Source organism: Sinohyriopsis cumingii, chromosome 3 (genome assembly GCF_028554795.1).
Source record: "Sinohyriopsis cumingii isolate HCF-2022 chromosome 3, ASM2855479v2, whole genome shotgun sequence".
Classification (NCBI taxonomy): domain Eukaryota; kingdom Metazoa; phylum Mollusca; class Bivalvia; order Unionida; family Unionidae; genus Sinohyriopsis; species Sinohyriopsis cumingii.
Window position 1 is genome coordinate 24,567,300 of NC_142963.1, and position 27,147 is coordinate 24,594,446.

At 34.6% G+C, this 27,147-nt stretch overlaps 1 protein-coding gene across 3 annotated transcripts in view; it reads right to left on the bottom strand.

Annotated features, from left to right (window-relative positions):
• LOC149802553 (protein CLEC16A-like) overlaps positions 1–27,147 on the bottom strand; it is a 175,278-nt gene that overhangs the window by 27,888 nt on the left and 120,243 nt on the right. For all 3 annotated transcript variants that reach the window (XM_089951800.1, XM_089951799.1, XM_089951801.1), the window contains exons 19-21: positions 20,526–20,646; positions 11,227–11,269; positions 3,815–3,923 (exon numbers count right to left, since the gene is read on the bottom strand). In XM_089951800.1, coding sequence (XP_089807926.1) covers positions 3,815–3,923; positions 11,227–11,269; positions 20,526–20,646 — 273 coding nt within the window. The remainder of the gene's footprint in view (positions 1–3,814; positions 3,924–11,226; positions 11,270–20,525; positions 20,647–27,147) is intronic.

A 27,147-nucleotide genomic window follows, 5' to 3' on the forward strand; every position in this document is an offset into this window, starting at 1 on the left:
GGTCAATGCATGAGGTTCAGTAGAGTGAATCAGTCACTGCAGAGTATATCATTTCATCTAAAACATTTTCCATAACCCACCCACCCATTTTTTCATGTAATGCCTTAATAACCATGGTGAAACATTGTCATGTCAGTTTTCCCTTCATAGGGGCAGGAAGGTGGAGAGATAGAAAAAGAAGTTTAACTGTAGTAGATTTTGGTGCTAATTAGGTGATCATAAATACAAACAATTACACTGCTGTCTATGGAACTACCACAGAAAATTCACACAATTCTTGAGAAAGAAGAGAAAATCACATTTGTGCAGTCCAATCTGAATCAAATCTGGATCACATTATCCAATATGTGTCTGACTGTGTGTACACACACATATTCATGGTTGATGCATGTTATTCAAGACCTGTGGTGAAGCAAAATAAATTAAGTTATAATACTTTTATATAATTTTAATATTTCATTATCATTTCATTAATCTGACATGAAAATATGCAAAAATATTAGTTTCAATATTAGTTTCAAATGACTACTTTTGGTTGGAGAGAGGTAAATTAGGCCAAATATTAGAATCCAACTTGAATCCAGACTTGTTACGATTTAAATGCAATGCTGGTCATTGGTGTAATTAAGATGGCTTCTGGTAAAATTAAAGATCTGACCTATAATTACATTATGGATATGAGCGGAATGACAAAAAAGGTCTGGTAAGCATGATTTACTAACTTTCTGCTGGGATATTTAAAAAATAGACTTTCAGGGACTGTCACTGCAAATGGTGGCTGCCAGACAGCCCTAATAAATGCAGAAGAATCATCCTCGTTTGCTGAAACCATTTATTTTCTTTAAGTCACAGTGACCTTAACCTTTGATTTCTAACTTCAATAATCAATAGGGTTTATCCTTATCCCAAGTGCAAGCCATCCACAAAGTCGGGAAACAGAAGATGGTGAATGCCTCGAGTTAAAGGGCAGAAACCAATTTTCTTCTTCAGTGACAGTGAAATTGACCTTTGGCCCCCAAAACAACAAGGTTCTTTCTTACACCAAGTGCATGCCACACCACAAACTTTGTTAGCATCAGATTGTGGACAGCTCAAGTAAATGTGTAGAAACAAAATTTGTGACAAACAGATTGATGGATGGATGGACAAAATTATAATACACTCTCCTTTAAAAGATAAAAAGTTTTGAGGAATATACTTCTTTGTTTGGCATTTAAAGCAGTCAGACTTACACAAGAGATAAGAGGAAAAAATGACAAGTGTTCTTTGAAGATAAAGCATTAGTGTTTTATTAAAAGTATTTGCTGCCCCCGTGAGTTGTGCGTGTGTGATTTAGATTTTTAAGGTAGCTTTAACAATTTTAGTCATATTGCTGCAATGTCTGCAGTGTGGCAGTTGATAGTGATGTCTAGCAGAATATCATTGTGCCGCAGACATGTAGTATCATTTCCCACTCAGTCACATGATCTTGACACCAGGCTGATCTGTCTTAACACCAACCTCATAATGCTGAACACCAAATGAGACATGCTGCTAGTACCATTTTTTATAAGTCTTTAGTATAACTCTGCAGGGGTTCAAACCCGTAGTCTACCACATCCAAGGCAGACGTTTTAAGCACTTAGGCCACCAGAGTTGTAGCCCTCCTCCCCTATTTATTAAGAGTATCAAGGATATAAAAAATGCACAAAACTTGTCATTTCATTCATCAACATACAATGTACAACTTAATCTTCACATGTGGGTCCCTAACACTATCATCTTCTTCATGTTTCAAAGCAAATGGGAGTTTCTTCACTAACACAGTCATCATATTTGCAAGGGCAAGGACATTTGTTCAGACAACAGATGTGAAGTAGTTCACCACCTTTGATAAATTCTGAACAATTCTTTCAATTTCTATAACTTTGGGAGTTACATCCCTTTGAAGACATATGTAAGAGTTACACCTTTTTCTTTCAGTCCATTTAAAAAAAAATTAAAACCAGACATTGCAAATATTGGGTACAGGTGACATAGACTTGACTGAAAATAAAGCTGGAAAAGGACAGTGAGCAGTTTGCCATATTGTTAACATCAACAGCCTCCATTTGGCTTTAAACGAGGACATAAACAAACAGGTAAGAGATTATAAACAGATGAATGAAATTTCTAAATTTTGTGCATTTTTTTATATCCTTGATGCTTTTTGTTTTTAAAATTGGTAGTTGGGTAAAAACTGATGAGAAGGCTGGGTAAAAACTGTTGAGGAAGTAGGCAAACATTACACAAGTATCTTTAATGTTAAATGGGATATGCAGAATCATTTCCAATATCAAAAGATGCAAAATGTGCCATCTAAAAAAATGATTTTCAAATCAGCTCATAAATCTTACTTTCTGGACAAGAAAATTTCAACTACTGCAATATCTCTTAAAGATATATGTGCTGTGTTTTTGCTGCAACTTCTGGTTTTTCAAACAGTCTCCTAGACAAAGGGATTGTGCATCACTATTTTGTCATGGGCAATATGCCACAACCTGCTTACTTCTTGCTTAAATAACACTTAAAACCTTACTGTCATTACTTCATACAAGTTTGGTTAAATCCAGATTTGATGTTGAATAATACACCAGCAGATCTGTGCTGTAAGGAGTAATCAGCAGAACAAATAACACAGACCCTGATTTTGCTGGCACATCATGGAGTGGTAGATAAGGAACAATGTTGTTTGCAGTTGGACTTGACTTGTGAGTATAAACTGTGCTTTCCCTGAGCCAGTCAGCATTCATATCTTCACATCTTGAAGCTGTCACGATTATGACTTAAAGATACAGTCTAGGCTTCAGTATGTAATGTCTAGTCTGTCATGATATGACTTTGAGATATAGTCTAGGCTTCAGTATGTAATGTCTAGTCTGTCATGATATGACTTTGAGATATAGTCTAGGCTTCAGTATGTAATGTCTAGACTGTCATGATATGACTTAAAGATACAGTCTAGGCTTCAGTATGTAATGTCTAGTCTGTCATGATATGACTTAAAGATACAGTCTAGGCTTCAGTATTTAATATCTAGTCTGTCATGATATGACTTTGAGATATAGTCTAGGCTTCAGTATGTAATGTCTAGTCTGTCATGATATGACTTAAAGATACAGTCTAGGCTTCAGTATGTAATGTCTAGTCTGTCATGATATGACTTTGAGATATAGTCTAGGCTTCAGTATGTAATGTCTAGTCTGTCATGATATGACTTTGAGATATAGTCTAGGCTTCAGTATGTAATGTCTAGTCTGTCATGATATGACTTAAAGATACAGTCTAGGCTTCAGTATGTAATGTCTAGTCTGTCATGATATGACTTAAAGATACAGTCTAGGCTTCAGTATGTAATGTCTAGTCTGTCATGATATGACTTAAAGATACAGTCTAGGCTTCAGTATGTAATGTCTAGTCTGTCATGATATGACTTAAAGATACAGTCCAGGCTTCAGTATGTAATGTCCCATCTGTTAGGATCTTTATGTCAAATGCAAATACTTATGAGAAACTCTCCAATGCAAATGTTGTCAAATGTTGAGAGGAAATCGGAAATTACTCTCCATAAAATCCAGTTCAGCAGAGTTTCTGTTGTATTTCTACACTCAGATTAAGACTTCTTAGATGAGATTGTCTGATCCATTTACAACGCAAATGAAAGATTTTCCTCTCATAAACAGTAAAAATCCAAGGAGTAATCTCATTAAAGATGTAACCCAGAACTAAAGATGGGTTGAATGCTGCTCCAGAGAAAAGTAGAAAGGCATTAAAAAGCTATGTAAAATTAAATTACCTGAAGAAAGCCAACGAATCGGACTATGCCCCAGCCAAGACGTTTGTTATCCGGTTCCACCAAAATCATCTGCATGGTATCAATAACGAGAAATCTGCGTTCCTGACGTCTGATAAAAAAAGTAATCAAGATTAAACTGAAGGTATCGTACATCAATTGCCAAAACAATTCTAATGTATCTGGAAAATTTTCAAAACTTTGCAGGAGCAAATATAAAAGCCCATCAAAACAAGAACCTACGCTACTATTCTCAAGCATCTGTCTTTCATGCAACTACTTCATCCATCAGACACGGGTTTTAATTCATTGTTTGAATTCTGCACTAAATGTTTATCCCTGAAATTATGTTTAACAAACATAATTACTGCTTTGGCTCCTGAAGAGTTGCTGTTTCAAATTACACAGGAATTTTGGTTTTCTGTGGTTTGACAATCCAGGTATTACTGTTGGGAAATTGTTACTTATGGTAACTGAAGCACCATTATTACTGTGCCCATAAGAATGGTTTGTCCCTGCTTAGTCATTTAAAATTTGAGAAGAATTCTGAATTTTAGGAATTTAATCGAAACATTTTGCTCACAAGAATTAATCATACTAAAAAAATCCATGTACATACAATACATTGAGTATTCTTGATGTAAAACATATCTTAAGAACATGAAATGAAAAGCTGTCAGTCCATAAACAGCAAAGCTCAACCACTCATCACTCATCATTATTATCCTTTTAGTCAGTATCATCATAAACATTTTAAAATCAACAAACAAAACACATCTTCACAATCTTTACTGACAAACTCTTCCAGTCTCTTTTCTTAAACTTTCTTACTCTTTCTAGGTGTTTCAATCATCACCTTTGTTACATTTCTCCATAATATCTTTTTTCAATTGCTTATATTACCATGATCCTTTCTTTAAACAATTCCTCTGGGCTAAGTAATTTTATCATAACAATGTTTTTCCTGAATAATTCTTCATCAGAAGAAAGCAATTCCTGTCTGATTTCCGTCTTTTCATCTTGTATACTCTTATTTCAAGCCTCGCCTTTTTTCCTCCTTTACTTTGTTCATTTTCAGCTTTATCTTCCTCCAACCTTTCTTTGTAGTTGCCATAGACCATTTTTTAATACCTTGATAATTCTGTTTAGTGAAATTTTCTCTGGCTGGCTGTACTCAGGATCATTTGGTTCCATTCAGTTTTCTCCCCAACAGTATTTCTGTCCTTTGTAACCACTTTGATATTCACTGACATACCCCTTTCCACATCAGCATTGTCATGAGATAGTACCAGAGCTGTTTTAATTAGCACTGAAAGAAACTTATATTTCAAGCTACATGCTTCTTGAGAATGCGTCTCCAATAGTGATCAACTAATTGATATTTAAACATTTCATCCTTTGCTTGATATACCTCCTATTCATCTAATAATGTTCTTAATAACATTCTCTTCTTGGTGTGGATGCCCTGCTAAAATCTTAGCCTCTGTTACAAAAAATTTCTCAAATCTTCTAACTAGAGAAAAAAAAAGCCAGTGTTTAAAGTGGATACTTTACTTTGCTTGTATATTGTAGAATGAATGGATTCCCTTAATCTCTTTGCAGTATGACTGTGTCTTCAACATTTGAAGTTTCTTCCTTGATTCACCATGACAAATGTTTTCATCACTAAGCTGTTGTTTTAGTTCTAGTTCAAGGCCTTTCAGATCTTCTGGTGCTTTGGTATTCACAATGTTTGCATTAACAAATCACCTGCAAATGAATGCAGTACGCTCCAGCTTGACCATTCGAATGTACAGAATGCTTACCAGTCTTACATCTATTTGACAAAGACTTAATTTGGGTAAACCAAAATCTTGTTGTGTACCCTTGTAATCCTCTCTCAAATTTATGTGTGTTTGACAAAGACTTAGGAAAACCAAAATCACATTGTGTACACTTGTAATCCTCTCTCAAATTTATGTGTATTTGACAAAGACTTCCTCAGGAAAACCAAAATCACGTTGTGTACACTTGTAATCCTCTCTCAAATTCATGTGTGTTTGACAATGACTTCCTCAGGAAAACCAAAATCACGTTGTGTACACTTGTAATCCTCTCTCAAATTCATGTTTGTTTGACAAAGACTTCCTCAGGAAAACCAAACTCATGTTGTGTACACTTGTAATCCTCTCTTAAATTCATGTGTGTTTGACAAAGACTTCCTCAGGAAAACCAAACTCACATTGTGTACACTTGTAATCCTCTCTCAAATTTATGTGTATTTGACAAAGACTTCCTCAGGAAAACCAAAATCACGTTGTGTACACTTGTAATCCTCTCTCAAATTTATGTGTGTTTGACAAAGACTTCCTCAGGAAAACCAAACTCATGTTGTGTACACTTGTAATCCTCTCTCAAATTTATGTGTATTTGACAAAGACTTCCTCAGGAAAACCAAACTCAGGTTGTGTACACTTGTAATCCTCTCTCAAATTTATGTCTATTTGACAAAGACTTCCTCAGGAAAACCAAAATCACGTGTACACTTGTAATCCTCTCTCAAATTTATGTGTGTTTGACAAAGACTTCCTCAGGAAAACCAAACTCATGTTGTGTACACTTGTAATCCTCTCTCAAACTGATGTGTATTTGACAAAGACTTCCTCAGGAAAACCAAACTCAGGTTGTGTACACTTGTAATCCTCTCTCAAATTTATGTGTATTTGACAAAGACTTCCTCAGGAAAACCAAAATCACGTTGTGTACACTTGTAATCCTCTCTCAAATTTATGTGTATTTGACAAAGACTTCCTCAGGAAAACCAAAATCACGTTGTGTACACTTGTAATCCTCTCTCAAATTTATGTGTATTTGACAAAGACTTCCTCAGGAAAACCAAAATCACGTTGTGTACACTTGTAATCCTCTCTCAAATTTATGTGTATTTGACAAAGACTTCCTCAGGAAAACCAAAATCATGTTGTGTACACTTGTAATCCTCTCTCAAATTTATGTGTATTTGACGAAGACTTCCTCAAGAAAACCAAAATCACATTGTGTACACTTGTAATCCTCTCTCAAATTCATGTTTGTTTGACAAAGACTTCCTCAGGAAAAGGAAGGGGAAGGAGGCAACATAAATGACAGCAGAGGCCAGCACTAAACAGGAACAAGGAGCTTGAACTACCACCCATCTACAAAAGTCTTCTTGTATCACATGAGGTATTCGGCTGCTGAGATTCCCACTCACTGCCTTGAATCAATATGTGCAAAAAGTAAGGAAACAGAAACAGAAAAAGCATAAGGCATTCAAGCACTAGTAATACTGAAAATGAAAGGAAGAATAGAAGAATAATAAAAAATACTAGTATATGAAAATTAAATTTAATACTTATTCAAACTGATCCTTAATCTTAGTACAAATGCTACTGAAAACATTAAATCCTTTGGAAAGTGCACTCAATTTTATCAATGCAATTTTCTGTCCCAAAGAACAAGCCTGTAAAATACTAGAACTATTGCTTAAAGCATTATTATTAATGAAACACTATGTGTAAAGCTGTGTATTAAAGTTCAAGCTTCAGTGACTTCCTGACAAAGCTACTATGTCAACACTTTGTTGATCAGGTCTCATGGTATACACAAATGCTTCTCAGGTAAATAATCCACAAACTGCAGAATTAAACAATTGCAGCTTTCTCAAAACCATTGATAATGTGGGCCAATATTTCAGTCCTTGTTGTATCAGCTAGCTTGATTATAGAGATTGCAAGGTTTACTAATACAGTGCACTGATGATCACCACACTACCATCTCATCTTCTTTTTCTGTGATGGCCTCCATGAGATATTTAGTAGACAGGCTGTAGAAATGCAATTTTAATTCTTCTTTGCACACTTTATCTGTTGTAAAATCTAGTGGTTGAAGATGGTATGTACATGAGGCAGGAACAAACAATGGAGTGATTCCACTGTCTTTCAGGTTAATTGGCATCTTTGCACTTTGGTGGCACTGGCTTCCTTTGATGTTGAGCACTCAGACAAAAACATGGTGTAAGTGATTGATCTTGACAGGTGTTTGATTTTGGCTCAAAGAGGTGGTAGTGTTGTTTCAGTGTTGTTGGCTGCATCTGCTTCCATTGATGCTATTTATTCAGATGAAAACATGGTGTAAGTATTGAACTTTTGCCAGGTCTTGGATTTGTTCTCATACATCTGAAGTATTGTTCTAGTGTTGTCAGCTTACATTTATGTTTTTCATTTGGTTGAAAACACAGTGCAAGCATTGAAATGGTCAGGTCTTTGATTTGTGCTCATTTGGAAGTATTGTTTTAAACATTCAAGTAACTGCCATTGATATCAGCATAGTTTTATTCTTTTGTATTCTTTTATTTTGGGTATTTGCAAAGGTTAAACTGAAATAAAGTACCTATTATTGTGCAAACTTTGACAGGTAAAACCACAAAATTAGGTACCAACAAAAATGTTTTTATTCTTTTTTCAAAACCATGAAAACTGAGTTCCATGAAAACAAATAATAATGCAGCATGTCATTCTCATTTGTACACCATGACTTTAGTCCAATTTCAACAGTTTCAGACAATGTGTTTATTAAATTTTGGATTTTAATACAATGGCATCTCTGAACTATTTTCTGAGGAGTTTCTTTACTTTTCAACAAGTATATATACAGCCATATTGAATATCATAATTGACATTTATTTTTAGTAGTAGTACTATCCAAACATTTCAGAAAAATATCTATTCCCTTCAGTTTCTTAACTACCTAAAACTAAACTAAGAAAGTATAGGTGATTATAGGGTTGCAATAAAAATGTTGGGAAAGACGGAAAATACTGGAAACCTGATGACTTGATTATTTGGATTTTTTGTGCAATACTCAAAATGATCAAGTCATAACTAACATAAGTGAAGTGGTTGCCACTGATCATAGATATTAGGTTATTTCTTTGCAATGGTGATGCTATAGTTTTTCAGGCTGTATCCTGATATCTCATTTAATGGCTATACATACACCAGAGTAAACAAAAACCATTTAAAAATCAAATACTGAAATGTGGCACTTTTCAGGACACATACACATATTGAATATCAGAAATATGTGAGAAACTGACTTAAACATTTAAAGAATACATGCTTAATGGAGCAAGAAAAACAGGTCACAGTGATCTACTTTTGGTATAGTGGTTTTGAATTCTTCAAGGTGCATGTACAGATATATTTTCATGACCGAACAAGCAACAGCGTCTCAGAAACTGACTTAAATGCAACAAGTGCTCATAATCACTGAAATGTCAAATGTAGATCACAGTGAACTACTTTGGAAGGGAGATGCATTTCTCAGTATGTATATAAAGCTCCATCTGTAATACTGAAAATGAAAGAATCTGTTACACTCATTTTGTGATTAAATAAATGAACATAAATCTGTAACAAGTGCACTGAGTAATGTCAACTCATTTTTGTCAATAAAATCTCTTGCTTTCAGTACAAAATATTAGTTACATATAATGATTAGTGACTAAGTGACATCAAATGATATGCAGTTACACATAATGATTGGTGACTAAGTGACGTCAAATGATATGCAGTTACACATAATGATTGGTGACTAAGTGACGTCAAATGATATGCAGTTACACATAATGATTGGTGACTAAGTGACATCAAATCATATGCAGTATGCTTTTAGTGATTTCAAAACATGGAATAACAGAAGAAAAAACAAAGAAATAATAAACTTACATACAAGTAATCCATTCAGAATATAATGATGCCCAAAACAAACTCATCTCTTCTCTCCACAAAAAGTACAAATCCAAAGAAAATAAACACATTTCACTCACATGATGTGTATTTCTTACCATAAGTATTTTGTGATTTTAGGCTGTTTGAGACTGGATTGTTTTTTTTAATATTTTATATAATAGCAAAGTCTGTGATATTTCTCAGCTGATTAATTGTCAAGAGCTCGATGTCCTAGCTTTCTAGAATATTATATATTTCTCAAATGCAAATGTGGTTTCAGAAATAACATAGGGTATTTCTGGCAGGTCCTCCTGGTCACTGTCATTGGTAGATCCTCAATCCTGTTTATTGGGATCTAAATTTTCTCTCTCTGCATCTAGGTGGAGATGGATATGTCAGCATCAGTATTACATTCAATAGTGAGGCTGTCCCCATAAATTTTAATCCAATGCTGAACATCATTAAATTAGTCAAGACATGCTCATAGCATAGCTTTAGCCTCTTCAACATCTTCTTCCATGAATCCCTCAAAGTAATAATGCTATTCGCGGAATAAGCTTTCCTTTTCCTGGAAGTCTCCATTGCGAGATCAAATATCGTAATTCTCTCGCAAATACTGGTAATACAGAACTCACTTTTAAGTCTGATTTCACAAAATGTGACACTTAATTGTCTGAACGGACCTAGATACATTATGCAAAGGAGCAAGTGTCCCTTCTGGGCTGTACTGCATCAGATTACAGAAAGCAATGGCCGCTTTGGAAGACATGCTGCTGCTGATCCATTCCGTGATTTGTTGCCATCCAGGTGTCAAATAAACAATGGTCGACAATAAACTGATCTTTTGTATAATCAGCAAGCTGTATTTACAGAGATTAAGTCACTGATTTGCTGGTGTGGCTTTAGTGCAAAAGGCAGATTCGACAGTCCTATGTCTTCAGCGAGATACAATATCTGACATGGACCATTAACAATTATGGCTTATTAGAGACACAGACAATTTTGGGTATGCGATAGCCTGTTAGGAATACAGTCTCTTATGTTGTCTGAATACAGTAGTGGCTAATTACAGTTAAACTGTGGCTTTAAGAACATGTTGTCTGAATACAGTAGTGGCTAATTACAGTTAAACTGTGGCTATAAGAACATGTTCTTAAAATGTCCAAATCAAGTACAGTCATTTTCAAGTAAAGTTTTCAGCTGAAAGATTGTGAAAATTACTTATTTCAAATTTTTTTTTTTAAATGATAGTTTTTATAATTTTGTTCATGGAGTCCATAGTGTTACCATATCATATTAAAATTGGATTATAGCGAAACTGGTTATAATGGAGGACAGCTGTATTATGCCTTTAAGCAGCATCCAAACATCATCAAATGTAATTTAGAACATACAATCTTCAAAGAATATGTTAATTACTTGCTCATAGACCTACACTTTCATTTTACCAGAAAATAAAAAAATAATTTGTCTTCTAACTCAGTATCAGTATTTGTAATAGCTGATATTTATGGAATATCACTAACAGGAGAAAAATGCATTACATTCGTACAATGTGGGCAATCTTATTGTCAATCGAATATACTTCAATGGAGCGACACTGCGTCAAAACGTCACTCCTGATACAAGATTTGGATTGATAGTTCTTGATAGTATGTATGTAGTTACCTTTCTTTTGTTACTACTGTGCATGCAATTAGGTCACTGTTGTCTGTAAAATAAGAAAAAATATTATAAATCACAAACATGCCATGTTAAACTTGCATTATTGATGGTTTGTTCTGGTTGGATACAGTTAATACAGACATGTACCGCAGTAGACTATTTTGATAAACAATGCATACAACTTAAAATAAGTCTAGATATTTGTGAATTTTTAACATTTTGTTGTTTTGTCTTCAAGTCAATAAACAAGAATCTCTTAAAGGGAGTGATGTTCTACTGGGTGAAAAGAATTTCCAGAAATTCAAGATATGAAAATATCTTCCTTTTAACTGCTGACTGTTGAAACCATCTCTAATAATCTACACCAATAACAATATTGTCAAATTAGTTGCTGTAGTGGACATAGTCGATTTTAGATTGGTACCATTTTCATTTAGGACCAAGTAGACATAACTGAAGTCTTTTGGTGAAAAACCCATATTGAGCAGTGACTGTAAGGTTTTCAAGAAGCCTGTTGTGGCAGTCATACCTGATGTATGATCAGTACATTTTCAGTTAGGACCACCAAAGTATTATAAGAGGTCTACTGGAGACACCAACAACATGGAGATGGATGATGTCAGCATCAGTATTACATTCAATAGCGAGGCTGTCCCCATAAATTATTTTTATTTAGGAAAAACTAGACACTAAAAAACCTCTAATCATGACACCCCCATGTCAAAATGACTATCCATTTATGAGCAGAGACAACATTTTCAAGAAGGCCGCCATAGTGGCCATATTGAAAGATCAGCACCAATTTAATTCAGGATGAACAAGACATTATATCACCATCTTAATATGACTCTCCATTTTGGAGGGTAACAAACAGTAAGATTTTCATGCTACCATAGTGGCCATATTATATATCCAATGCACACTATTTTCATTCTGGACCAACTATACATCATAAAAGGTCTTCTGGTGAAAGCACAATGTTGATAGGACCAGCCAACTAAGAGTAGAGATAATATGATTTTACAGACAGCAGCCATTGTGGCTACCACATTGGAGGTCAGACTGGCATCATTTTCATTTGCACCCAATTACGCATCATAAGAAATCTTTCAGTGAAAATGCCATGCTGATATGATCATTCATACAGACAGTAGTGATATCAAAATTTTCAAGATAGCCACTGTGGTAGCTATACTGGATATCTGAGCAACACTTTTCTTTTATGACCACACTGACATCATACAAAGTATTCTAGTCAGAACACAATGCTGATATAGTCAGCTATCCAAAAGAAGTAGTGATAATAAAATTTTCCACATGGTCTGAATACATTCCACAGAATGCTTTGAATTTCGAAAAGGTTACTTGCTGAAGCCATCCATGAAAATGCTCACCTTCTAACCACACACCGTTTAACGATGTTTTATGGTCTGGCCTTTTAAATCATTATTTTTAAAAAATCATGATCAAAAAATAAAGAAACTTTCAGAAAAAGGAAACTGATGATTGCATATGTGTACAAATGGTTAGGCACATGTGCAAAAATCTCTTAGTTACCAGACTCAACCATGGCTACTGATGTAATATGACAATCATTACAAAGTCATTCACTGCAAAGTTGCAGTGGAAAAATAATATATTTTCCCCCAATTTTTTTTAGCTTTTCAAAATCAAATTCCAGGACATTTTATACAATTTTCAAGGAGGTTTCAAGGATATTTCACTTGGATTACAGGACCTCCTTAAAACTCAGGATGGCACTGGAACCCTGTAATAAGACCATTCAGAAGAAGTAGCATTGACAAGACATGATAAGAAGTCTTCTGGTGAAAGCCCCATGACAATGCAATTTTCCATTGCAAGATGGCTGCCATAACGCCCACCTTGGACACTACATATGTGGCACTCACCAGATAATATGTACTTTTGAGAGAGTGACGTATGTAAGGTGAAGTAGTTCGCATTTAAAACATGCACAGTGGAGAGAATGTTGGCATATCTCTATGCTACATTAATGTAATGTGGATGATATTTCTTTTGGATATTGTACTTTTGGAAATTTTACATGATTTAAGTACACTGCTAACTAAAATGACTGCTCCCTTGTGTTAAAAAATCAGTCTGAATTAGTCTAAAGTGCACTATACATAGCAGCTATTAAAATAGGGAAAATGAATTTTGCAAGACTAGACAATACCAGCTTCTGAAAGTGCAATGAATGAATTACCAAATATATAAAATGTAAAAAAAGTTATCAGCTTTTTTATACAATTGACCTCTGAAGTTCAGGAAGTGAAAATGACCAAGTAGAGCTAGCACTTTTTTGAAAGGTGCACATTTGAAGTAAGGCCAAGCTGTATACTCTATAACCCATAGTACACCCATCAATCATACACCAAAATAAAGGGAATTAAAGGTTCTTTGCATTATACCTAAGATATACAAGGTCTTTTTTAAATAGTCAGTAAAACCAGTGAGGAGAGCCGGGGAAATTATTTTTCTTTAAAATCCTAACCCTATGCAAAATGCGAAACTGTATAGCGCCACCTTAAAGAAAATATAAAAATGTTTGCAATTATTTTTTTTATTTTCATATAATTATGTATGATGTTCTGAATAAAATGGTACATTCATACTGATGTTAAGCATGAAAATAAGCTAATTATGATCATTTTTTCTCTTGCTTACATAATTTGCCATGAGGTATGTTTGTGTGAGTAGTGACCTTAATTATGGGGAAATTAGAAGTCTTAGAATATAGGAATAGAGTCAACTTAAATTTAAAACTGTTGCAATAAGTGACAGAAATATATGGTGAAAATGTTTCTTTTCATTTATTTGCAATGAAATAAAAAAATAAATGAAGAGAAAGTGAATTCACTTCTTCCATATTAAACAATAGGCAAATATTTTACACTTTGACCTTTGACCTTTATGAACCTGATGAGTTACCTCCCTTTTCTAATTGTAAAATTCTTTGTTGATCTCTCTGAAATAATTCTGGCTAGTTTCATGTTCCTGTCATTCAGCATAACATTGGTTGCTATGTTTACAAAATGTAATGTGCATTCTTAAAATAGCTCACTTTTATCATGGGGGGGGGGAGGCTGGACTTGTTAGAGACTAAATACTGTTCTGTGGGGGGAAAGGCAGGAGAATTATTCAAAAGGATTGTTTTGATGCTTGCGACTTAAATGTTTCAGCCATATAAACATAATTAAATCATACAAAAATAATACCTATATCTTCTTTATGGTGGCGCTCACCAGATAATATGTACTTTTGAGAGAGTGACGTATGTAAGGTGAAGTAGTTCGCATTTAAAACATGCACAGTGGAGAGAATGTTGGCATATCTCTATGCTACATTAATGTAATGTGGATGATATTTCTTTTGGATATTGTACTTTTGGAAATTTTACATGATTTAAGTACACTGCTAACTAAAATGACTGCTCCCTTGTGTTAAAAAATCAGTCTGAATTAGTCTAAAGTGCACTATACATAGCAGCTATTAAAATAGGGAAAATGAATTTTGCCAGACTAGACAATACCAGCTTCTGAAAGTGCAATGAATGAATTACCAAATATATAAAATGTAAAAAAAGTTATCAGCTCTTTTTTATACAATTGACCTCTGAAGTTCAGGAAGTGAAAATGACCAAGTAAAGCTAGCACTTTTTTGAAAGGTGCACATTTGAAGTAAGGCCAAGCTGTATACTCTATAACCCATAGTACACCCATCAATCATACACCAAAATAAAGGGAATTAAAGGTTCTTTGCATTATACCTAAGATATACAAGGTCTTTTTTAAATAGCCAGTAAAACCAGTGAGGAGAGCCGGGGAAATTCTTTTTCTTTAAAATCCTAACCCTATGCAAATTGCGAAACTGTAGAGCGCCACCATAGCACCATTTTCATTTAGGACCAGCCAGACATCATAAGAAGTCATTTAATTAAATTGAGATGACCATCCGTTCAGATTTTCAAGATGGCTGCTATGCTGGCCATACTGGATGTCAGAGTGGCACCATTTTCATTATAATCAACTAGACCTTCTTGGCATGTATGTTTATGAAGAGTTTCATGGCAGTCCTTTATTTAGTTTAGGTGGAAAAGCAGTACTAAACTTGTGCTAATGGATAGAAAGGTGGATTAAAAAGTTAAAATCTTTTAATGAAAATTTATTTTGATTGTATTTTATAACTCTAAGATCATACTGTGTTAAAAAATGAGGCTTTTTGCAATATTAATAACTGACTCCTTGAAAACAGATAGAATATACACTTCTTATCAGGTCATTCTTGACCTGAAAATGACCAACACAACATACCATAACTAAAATTTCTGACTCAATCCAATTCTCATGTATGATTTCTCAACCATAACAGTATTTAACTTCAGTGTACCAACTTTTGTTACATCCAGCTTGAAGTTTTCAAAGGTGGGATCAGGAGAACTGGTATTGTATACACACATTAATAATATTAGTCCATCTGCACTGCACAGATAGTTTTGCTGTCACATAATGCTCTGGCAGATCAAGGTCTATGTTGTTTGTAGTTGGACCTGATGTGTAAGCAAGTAAATGTGGTATGTGAAAAAGTGCCACTTGAGTCCAGTCATACAGAAGACTGAAAAGCAGGTTTGATGCTTCATAATAAATCATTGCATGGACTTTACAGGCTCATGGAGCAAACAACATCAAAATCTGGTACAAGGCAGGGTTGCATAATTTAAATTGCCCTATGTCAATGAACCACAGGTGTCCTGTAGCATGAATTAAACACTTAGCAACAGTATTTTTTAAAAAAAATGAATGTGCTGTTTTAAAAGTAATAAATTGACTCAAAACTCATAAAGAATGAGGTTTTAATAGTCTTTCATCCAGAGAAGGACCAAGTGGGAATTTACAACTGATTATGCTGATTACATCCTTTATGCATAACAGCCTGACTATCGTTTACAATAGCAAGATTAATAGCATGGACTGGTTACTTGTTGATTTGTCTACTGGTATGATTTAGAAACCAGTCAAGACACGAAGTATTAATTGAGTTGTGAATCTGACCATTCTGATGTAACATTTTTTAACAGCTCAGTCACCTGCTTCGACGAAAAAAACTATCCAGTGGCAAAGTTTACTCAGTTGCTGTTTAAAACATAAAAATTCAGATGCATGCAGTGTTTAAAAACAGACCGAATGCTCTCAACATGACTCTTGATTGTCTTTCTAGTTACAATTTGAAAGCTTGAAAGACATTCAGACAGGTCAATAAAGGAGGCAGAGGTTCTAATATTACTGTAATACCCATAATACCTATCCATGAACAAATATCAGTTTGGAGGAAAATCAAATGATGACATGTACAAAGTAACAAACTGTAAAGAAAAATTTGCTAGAAAATTAATTAGTCAAAGACCGCAACCTGAGAAGTATTCAAATTTGAAATAGTTCATTTCTTAAAACTATTTGAAAACAAAACCATTCAATACAGTACACTGACTATGTCTGATACTCCTGAATCTTAGGTTATTCTGGTAAGTCAGCTTAAACCGCAGGGTGATAAGTGATTAATCTAAATAAAATTATAAATAATCAAATTTGTTCTAGCTACACTGTATTCAAATTAACTTTCATTACAACAATTTCATTTTAAAATCTCTAACAAAAATTTCCAATAACAAGGTAAAGATGACGTCCTGGAGTGCTCTCCAAGTTTGAGAAGTTCACAGTATATATGAAAATAATGTGATTAGTAAGAAATTGGTATGGACAAGTCACTTTTCTTAAGTCACTTATCCAGGACAAGTGGATGATAAAAAGCACCTGACTGAACAGTGATGTGTGATTTGGATTTTTAACGTAGCTTTAACAATTTTTCAGTCATACTGCTACGATATCTGCAATGTGGCAGTTTATAGTGATGTCTAGCACTGGGGCATCATGACAGACATGTAGCATGATGTCCCACCCAGACACATTATCCTGACATCAGACCAACCAGTCCTAACACTAACTTCTTAATGCTGAGCACCAAACGAGGCAGCTGTTAGTACCATTTTTATAAATTTTTGGTATGTCTTGGCCAGGGATCGAACCCACGACCTCCCGTATCCGAGGCAGACGCTCTAACCACTAGGCCACCGAAGCGGTCCCATTAACTTGTGACAATCCAGATACAACATTAATTCTTTAGAAAAGAACTATACAAACAAGAGTACTTAAAACAGAACATGATATGTCAGTTTTGTAAATATCTTCTCTACTAGTGACCTTCACCTTTGAGCTTGGGACTGGACATGATTAGGAAAAAAGTTGCATCAAAATATAAATTGGGATTAAAAAGTGTCAGCCTGGACAAGAAAACAGGCCTCTGACTTATATTATCACTTGTAGTGGAAACACTGTCATGAATTAAATATATAAAAGCTAAATGTTTCATTAAAATATCTTTATTGGTTCAAATGTTATACCAATATATGAATAGAGCATACATACACCTCTCCCTCGAAAATTCTCACACAACAGGGTCCACAAACATAGACCGCACTATAAGCGAGGGTGTGATTTACCGAGGGACCTCCAAAATTTGAAAAAAATCTGCATATACATTGAGAAAACTGGGGGTGGTGGAGGGGGTGTGTTAGGGAAATGGGCTGTTTAATGACTGAATCCTCGTTTTACAATCATGTTGATAATAATTGTTAATAACATGCTTTATCTAATGAAGTTGTTCGTTATTCTGTGTAAATAACATTTATTTTCAGAATGTCCAACACGTGAAAGATCGTTCCAACTGATTTCAACAACCATCATGTGAAAACATCTGTATATTACGTCACTACTTTTTGTTTTGTTGATTAGTCTGGTTCCCAGAGTGGTATTTAATACTATACTACCAAGTCAGGAGTCAAAGTAGCTAGGAACTAGACAAACCAAACACGATTTTTTCCCCCCAAAACTAGTGACATTTATGTTGTGAGACAATCGCCTGCATCAAAACTAAAGTTTTGTATTGCTCAATTAGTACAATATTGATGTCATGATTTCATGGAAAGTAATAGTGAAACTTCTTGTGATCCCTGAAGATATCTCTAAGTGCCAGTTTAGGAATTCTCTGAAAATCGCTTGCCCACAAATGGTCCGTATCTTTGAAACCAAGCTCTTTATTCGTTTCACTTGGTTGCCTTGCTATCTTTGACCACAGTTATGAATGAGTCCATTAATTTAAGGTAGTTTATGTTACATACACAATAACATTTATAACAGTGTTCGACTGATCAAATGAAGTGAGTTCATCCGACATACGACCAGGGCTGCTAGATTTTAAATATGTAGGATTTACGTGCCTTTTAACTTTTTTTTTTATTCCACCTCCTTTATATGATTCAAAAGACATAATTAACGTGATTATACAAAGGAGGCCAGCTTTTAATTCATTACAATAATACAGCAAATATTTCTGCAAGTCAGTTATCAAAACAGTCAGCACTTAATTAGGTTCTCAGAGAAATGCTTGCGGACATTGCTGTTATGGTAGATTGGCACATTTTACGTTTAAATACACATTGCATTTATATTGATTACACTTAAGAAGAACTAAGAGATAGAATCAAAACACAAATTTCACTTAATAAAAATTATTTAATTGGCATTTAAATATTAATGTACTGCCTACACTAGGCATTAAGTGACATTTTCACTGACTGAAACTTCCTTGAATATCTTTAACTATGGTGTACTAAGAATGTCATTTTGGAAAGAAAATGTAACCAATTTAAGACTTCTTATGAAAAGCTGATAATTTCAAAATGCTGATTAAAATTTCTAGGTCATATCTAGCGTTTTCGACCATAAAACGAGCGATCTATCAACATTTCAGTTACCAATTTTGATTGTGATGTTTTTCAAGTTTAAGAAATAGGGATCAAGTTTTTGGGGTATTTTCTAGTTCAAAAAATGATATCCATGGCAGACATAAGCGGGTTTGTGAGTTATCAGGAGACAAGTTATCGAGATAGTGGTGTATTTTTATTATCCCTTGCCATGACCTTGAGACAGGGTGTACGGCTACTGTATGCAACACACCATCTACGCATAATACATTACTGGCTAAAGTTTCATTTAAATACCTTCAGTGGTCCAAACATTTTATACAACAAAATAATACATGTCAAAAGTATATTTTCTCATGCCATGACCTTGATCTTGAGACAGGGTGAGAGGCCATGGTATGCAACACACTGTCTATACATGATATACAACTGAAGTGCTTAGGGGCCCCGAGTGGCCGAGTGGTCTAAAGCGCTCACCATTCCAGATCACTGCCATCTCACCTCTGTTTGCATGGGTTCGAGTCCAAGGCTCGGCTAACGTGGGCACGTGGGAAAGCCTACCAGTAGCTTCTCGTGGGTTGGTGGTTCTTCCCTGGGTTTTCCAGGGTTCTTCCTCCACCAGTTATACTGGCCGCCATGTATAGCCTATCTTGTGCTGAAAAATGGCGTTAAACCCTAGAACAACAACAACAACTGAAGTGCTTAGAAAGTAACGATTAAGACTAGGACACAAGTCATATGATTACATTTTCCTTTGCTGTGATTGACCAAGATGCAGGTGTCAGGACTGGGTATGTGACACATAGTTTAGTCAATTATAATTTGGCAAAGTTTCAAGAAAATCACCCCAACCCCTATGAAGTTATTAGCCAGACAAGCAAATGTTAACTGATGATCATACGGCTCACATATATATCCAGTACATACTATACCTGACTTGTGACTGGTTTAGAAAGAGTTGTGCAAAATATTTTCAAATATATTGAAGCAAACAAAAACCAGTAATGTTTCATTTTTAAAGAAAAAATACCCCCAAAAATTAATATGCTCGAGAGAAACTGATAATCAAAGACAATTAATCTACAAAAAAGTAAGGAGAAATTATGACCTATATATTTCTTGTTGCATTCTTTGCTAGGTAAACAATTATGACTAATATTTAAGAAAAATATACAGACTTAAAAGATCAGGCCCACTAAGGGTTGAAAACAAAACAAGTTCACTGAAATAAATTAATACAGTCAAACTGTTATATATATATATATATATATATATATATATATATATATATATATATATATATATATATATATATATATATAAACAGTAATAATTTAATGACATTCAGTGAAGTAAAAAATAAACTAATCAACACTGGCTAATCAAACATTTTGGGAGAAATTATTGTCGGATTCACAAGATCATACAGTCAATGACTGTGAGGAGACTTTAAGATACTCACTGAGATCCAGGATGTTATCAATCTTTACACAGTCTGCATCCTTGGTGAGGGGTAACTGGGTTTCTGGCTCCTGCATTAAGGTCAAGGACATGTCACGGACAAGGAAGAACACTCGAATGGCCTGAAAAGTAAAAAAGTCATAAGAGTTTGACTTTGCTATGCATTAATTAGCCTGAGCATCTGTAAGCTGATTCACTTTTGTATCCCATTCTGGATATGTGAAACAAGCATGACAATGAATCACCTTTTGCTATGTATTTTCTTTCCTGTTTCAATTATTACCAATACATGTGACAACAAACCACCATAAAAGGCTGAATACATCAGCAGTGATCAAGGAAGTGTGAGGTATCTCACAAAGTAGGCATCAAACTTACTCTACATACTCGTTGATAAGTCAAATCAAACTACTAAGAAAAAATAACCTGATTGGCCGTAGCATAATGTACCTGCAGCTCAGATTCAAAGTTGTTTGTTCTACTGATCACCCCTAACAACTGTTCAGACCCAGTTCTGCTGATACATGATGTGACACCAGATCTCAATTTGTGCAATTTACAGCTGGACTTGTAAGTGAGTATACATGGTATCAGTGCACTTACTCAAGTTACAAGGTGAGGGGTTTAAGACTAGATCCAGCTTTACATAATAATTTCTTCAAATAAGACATTTAAACCTGTCCCAGAAACATCCTTATTCCAACATCTAACTTTTTTATTATATTCTTCACAGCAGACCAAAATGTCTATGTCTCGAGATGTTCAGAAAATGTAACTATTGAAAAATTCCTATAATGGTTCAAGAATCTAATTTAGTATTCTACTAAAGCACACAAATGATGTCTCCCAATTATCACTTCTCAGCCTCAGGTGAAGCTCAAATCTGCAAACAAGGTTTTCGTGGAAAACAAGTTAAAAGTTCAAAAAGTAAAAAACCTCCCTTCCCTAATTTCAAAACCAGTGCAATCAGAAATAAGAAAATAACATAAGATGATTTTATTGGTCACTTTCGTGTATATAAAAATAATGATATCATTTTGGAAAAATGAACACCAAAGGCAAGAAAACAAGACTGCCAATCTAACAATCTACTTTTGTTATGATTTCAGTTATTGAAGAAGCAATAAAAGTTATAACATTTTTGTCACAGCATTACCATTAGTATCTTCTGTTAACATTTTTGTCACAGCACTTACTCATTAGTATCATTAGTTAACATTTTGTCACAGTGCTAACATTATTATTTTCTGCTACAAGATCTTTTTTTGTTAGATTTTGTATTTGAAAATTGGAGGACAGTTTTAGTTTTGGCAAGTATCAGAACTTTATATCAGTAATTTAATCTTAAATCTTATTTACCTCATCCTTTTTTATCTGAATCTTATTTACCCCATCCTTTTTTATCTGAATCTTATTTTCTCCATTATTTTTTATCTGAATCTTATTTTCCCCATTCTTTTTTATCTGAATCTTATTTTCCCCATCCTTTTTATCTGAATCTTATTTACCCCATCTGTTTTCTTATCTGAATCTTATTTACCCCATCTGTTTTCTTATCTTAATAAATGAATATTCAAAAAGAAGATGCTGTAAATCACAAACCTTTAAGGCATTAAAAAAGTGTGACAGCTGAATTTTAAAAAATATTTACATGAATGTATGTGGAAAGAGATTTAATATCATGCATAGGAACAGTACAACTTTATAATGCATGGGAACAGTTTGTGATGTCAAGCAGTGAAGTAAGACCTTATTGAAACAACTAACAGTAGCTTTGAAATATGAGCTGGTGTTTCTGAGAATAAAGTCTGTTTTTTTAAAAGGACACATCAATTTACAGGTTTTGTATAACTGACCTGATAAGATTTCTTTTAACTACTTTGGTGCAAAGGGGGCACGTGTTAATGTTCTATCTGGATTCTCAGAAACAGTTTCTGATGTAATTAAAAGATAATTACTGTCAAGTGCAAACCTTGCAATACCCTTTTCCTAATTCCTTTTATAGCTGTTTTTCCAAGCAAAGTGGGCAAAGAGTTCATTACTTTTGCTTTATTTATATACTTAAGAATTAGTATTACACACTGTCAAGGGTGCTGGAACCATGACAACCAGCAGAAGTGTCTTCAGATGCAGGGCATCAGGTATTTTTCCTACATTACAAGGGCTTTTAACCTCAGTTACTTCTTTATGGGAAATGTTCATTCTGATAAGGATGCTTTTTTCCCTGCCCCCCTCCCCCTTACTCTCTTTAAATCCCTTTGTATTTGAAAGATACAATATAAAAACATTTTCTAACATTAGGAAATCAAATTCTAATACATGTATTTGACAATCAACTTCAAATATTCTATAATGATTTTCTTACACAGTATCCCCAAAATATGTATGTTCTACCTGCCTGCTATGGAAGGTTGTTGTTGTTGTTGTTGTTGTTGTGGGGTTTAACGCCATTTTTCAGCACATGATAGGCTATACATGGCGGCCAGTATTAATGGTGGAGGAAGAACACGGGAAAACCCCGGAAAGAACCACCGACCCACGAGAAGCTACTGGCAAGCTTTCTCACATACCAACATTGGCTGAATCCAAGACTCGAACCCATGCAGACAGAGGTGAGATGGCAGTGATCCGTAACGGAGAGTGCTTTAGACCACTCGGCCACTCGAGGCCCCTGCTATGGAAGGATTACCACAGCTAAGGAAACAAATCCCCCAAAAACGTTTGGTAAAGCAAAGGACCTTTTTGACCAAATTGATGTGTACATTCTGGACAGGAAGTGAAAAATAAATTATCTGTCTTCTTTTTATGGAAGCAGTATGCTAATGAAGTACCGTCTGTACTTGCTTATATGATGAGACCAACTGCAAACTGAACAGACCCAAATCTGCCAGCACATTATGTGCCGACAGATCTGGATCTGTGCTGTTTATCAGGACTACTGAGTACAACAAATGCAGATCCTGATCTGCAGGCACATGCATTATGCTACAGCAGATAAGGATCTTTGCTGTTTATAGTTGGGCTTGACTTAAAAACGAGAATATAAGGTAACTCCAGGCACAATTGGGAAACAATATCATCATGAACATTCCTCTAAAGTTTCACTATAATGGCCTATCCATATTAAAAAATAGAGGTCACAAAAAAAAGCAGCCCAATTGTATGCCTTTGAGAAAAGACCTTGCTTGTATAACACAACAACAGATGTTATATGATACTGTACCTGTACAATAATTTTCACCCTAACGTTTATGATGTCATTTTAGTAGCAGTGCATTCAACAGTGAGGATGGAATCGACTTTGATTCAAAGTGGGTGGGTCGGCCACGTGCTTTCCCCCACCCAGTTTAACCTCTAAACATGTTTTGGTCTACGTCCTAAAACTTAACAGCTGACCACTACATGTTTGCCCCCTCCCCAAAATAATTCTGCTGGTGCCCCTGTATTTTAGTATTAAATTTCAAAACAATATTTCATTTGAATAAATAAATGTGCCTACCTGACACTTCAATCAGACATTCAAAACCACTTAATTATTTAAATAATCTGAGGCAGTCTGATATAATTTGATTCAATTTGAAGCTGACCACGACAAGTGAAGAGCATGTAAAGGTAACCATCACTAAATCATATAGGACACATGGTACTAATTATATGGAAAAATGGGAACCAGCCTGGAAATAGATGAACATAAAATAGAGCATATATGGGTTTGGCTGACCAGGATTGGTTAATAATGTAAGTCATATTTTAGGAAAAAGCATCTTTTGAGAGCTTATCCTAGTTGTAAGTGAGAAGAAAAAAAAGACATTGTTTTACTGATGGAATTTCAGTCCTTTAACAGTCTATAGTTTGGAACACTCATTACTAAAATTAGCACCTGACTCTTTGGTGCAGAATTGAAACACATGTTTCAAACACATGCAGGTCCAGAAAATAACACAACTCATATCCTTTCCTCTAGAAAGAATCCAACATCCAGGTTTCATCTATACTGATAACTATAGGGTTTGATCATGATGAGCACTCAGAAATTTTAAGTTACAGAATTTTTAATATCATGGTGTTTGCATAGGTTTACTATGGGAACTGGATTGCTACCTTGAGTCCTATACTTGCTACTCTTATGTCCAGTAGGTGCTTTAAAATGCTATGAGAAATAATAAGCATCCTAAGGAGCATAACGTCTAATACTGCTACCTACAAATGAAATAAAATTTGGACTGGTCACAACATTCAGAAAATCCTGATTATTTTTTAATGCTTGGAAAAATGTCTAGGATCACCAAGCAAAAAATTGGGTTGGTCAGAAAACTTGGGAAACAAAGCTTTTTATCTTTTAGGACTTGTATAGCCTTAATTTAGCAGGGTGAGATAAAAGTCTGTATTAGCATATTATTTCTTTGGATTAGACTGATAAGCTTCATAAAATGTATACATCTCTGAGTTAATCTAGAATGTAAACCAGACAATAAATCCTATCAACTTGCAAACACCTTCTTGGAAGGAATAATAATGACCTACTGACACACTGTTGTTGAGACTACATGACATAAAGCTCTTTAAATAGACTCTTTCATGTAATGCTAATAGAGCAGAAGTAATATACCTATTCACAGCAAACTGTCTTACATTATGTTCTTATCAGGAAAGTCAAAAACTGTGAAAACTGATTAAAAGAAGGAAGTGTTTCAGGTACAGTGTTTGTGCATTTACATGTAACTCAGTTTCACTTCAACATGAATGGGCAAAACCCTTAAATGGCATTATTTTCTATCCAACAACAATTATAGATCATATATATTCAATTATAAGCCTAGCCCAACTGAAAATTCCACAGACCCAGATATGCTGTCACATAATGTACTACCAGGCCTTGCTATATGCAGTTGGTTTGGAGTAATCTGTAATCAACAAAGAAACTGATCTCCTGGTACTTCATGACAACAAAATAGGATAGTTGCTTAGGTGTACCAGCCAAGAGACTAATTTGAAATAAAAACCAAATGAGACATAAAACTTTTAATTTTGTTGTTATGGCTTTACTGTCATTTTTCAGCACATGATGGCTTTACAAAAATTATCTGTTGTCCACTGTAAATGCATATCAATGTCAAAGGATCTTTGAAAAGGTATTCCAAAGAAAACAAATTTAATCAAAATTTAAATGAGTGAAATCTTATAAAGCAAGTTTCAAGAAAGTACAGAAATATGTTCTAATTTTTCTTTTCATTTTCCATGCATGTATTTCAAAACATTTAGATGGAAAACATTTGAATGAAATGCTATAAAATTATGATATTATTACATTTTGGTGAAGGGGCCCAGAGTGGCCGAGTGGTCTAAAGCGCTTTCCGTTATGGATCACTGCCATCTCACCTCTGTCTGTGTGGGTTCGAGTCTCGGATTCGGCCAATGTGGGTATGTGAGAAAGCTTGCCAGTAGCTTCTCGTGGGTCGGTGGTTCTTCCCGGGGTTTTTCTCCGGGTTCTTCCTCCACCATTGATACTGGCCGCCATGTATAGCCTATCGTGTGCTGAAAAATGGCGTTAAACCCTACAACAACAACAACATTTTGGTGAAATTTTCACCAACAGTGTTTTCCTTGTTTTGATGTATGCCTTAATTTTTTTCTACAACATACGAATTTTATAGAAATTGATACTCCCTGACAATTATATTATTCATCCATATGGATTGTATACATATCAGATAATCCTGTTATCAATCGATATGGATTGCATACACATCAGATAATCCTGTTATCGGTCAATATGGATTGCATACACATCAGTTAATCCTGTTATTGGTCAATATGGATTGCATACACATCAGTTAATCTGGTTATCGGTCGATATGGATTGCATACACATCAGTTAATCTGGTTATCAGTCGATATGGATTGCATACACATCAGATAATCCTGTTATCAATCGATATGGATTGCATACACATCAGATAATCCTGTTATCGGTTGATGTGAATTGCATACACATCAGATAATCGTGTTATCGTTCGATATGGATTTCATATATATCAGATAATCCTGTTATCGGTTGATATGGATTGCATACACATCAGATAATCGTGTTATCGTTCGATATGGATTTCATATATATCAGATAATCCTGTTATCGGTCGATATGGATTGCTTACACATCAGATAATTCTGTTATCAGTCAATTTGGATTGCATACATCTCAGATAATCATGTTATCGGTCAATATGGATTGCATACATGATATTATAATCCTGTTATCAGTCCATATAGATTACATACAAGATCAAAAACCTGTTATCGGTCCACAGGGACTGTGTACATTATCAAATAATCCTGTTATCAATCCACATGGATTACATACACAATCAGAATTCATTATTAGTCCATACTGATTATCCATACTGATTATGTACATTATGAGATAAGCTGATTATCGGTCCATTATGGATTGTGTACATGATCAGATAATCCCATTATGGGTCCATATGAATAACATACATTATCGGATAATCTGATTATCAGTCCATATGGATTATGTACATGTTTAGATAATCATATTATTAGTCCATATGGATTGTATACATTATCAGATAATCCCATCATTAGTCCATATGGATTGTATA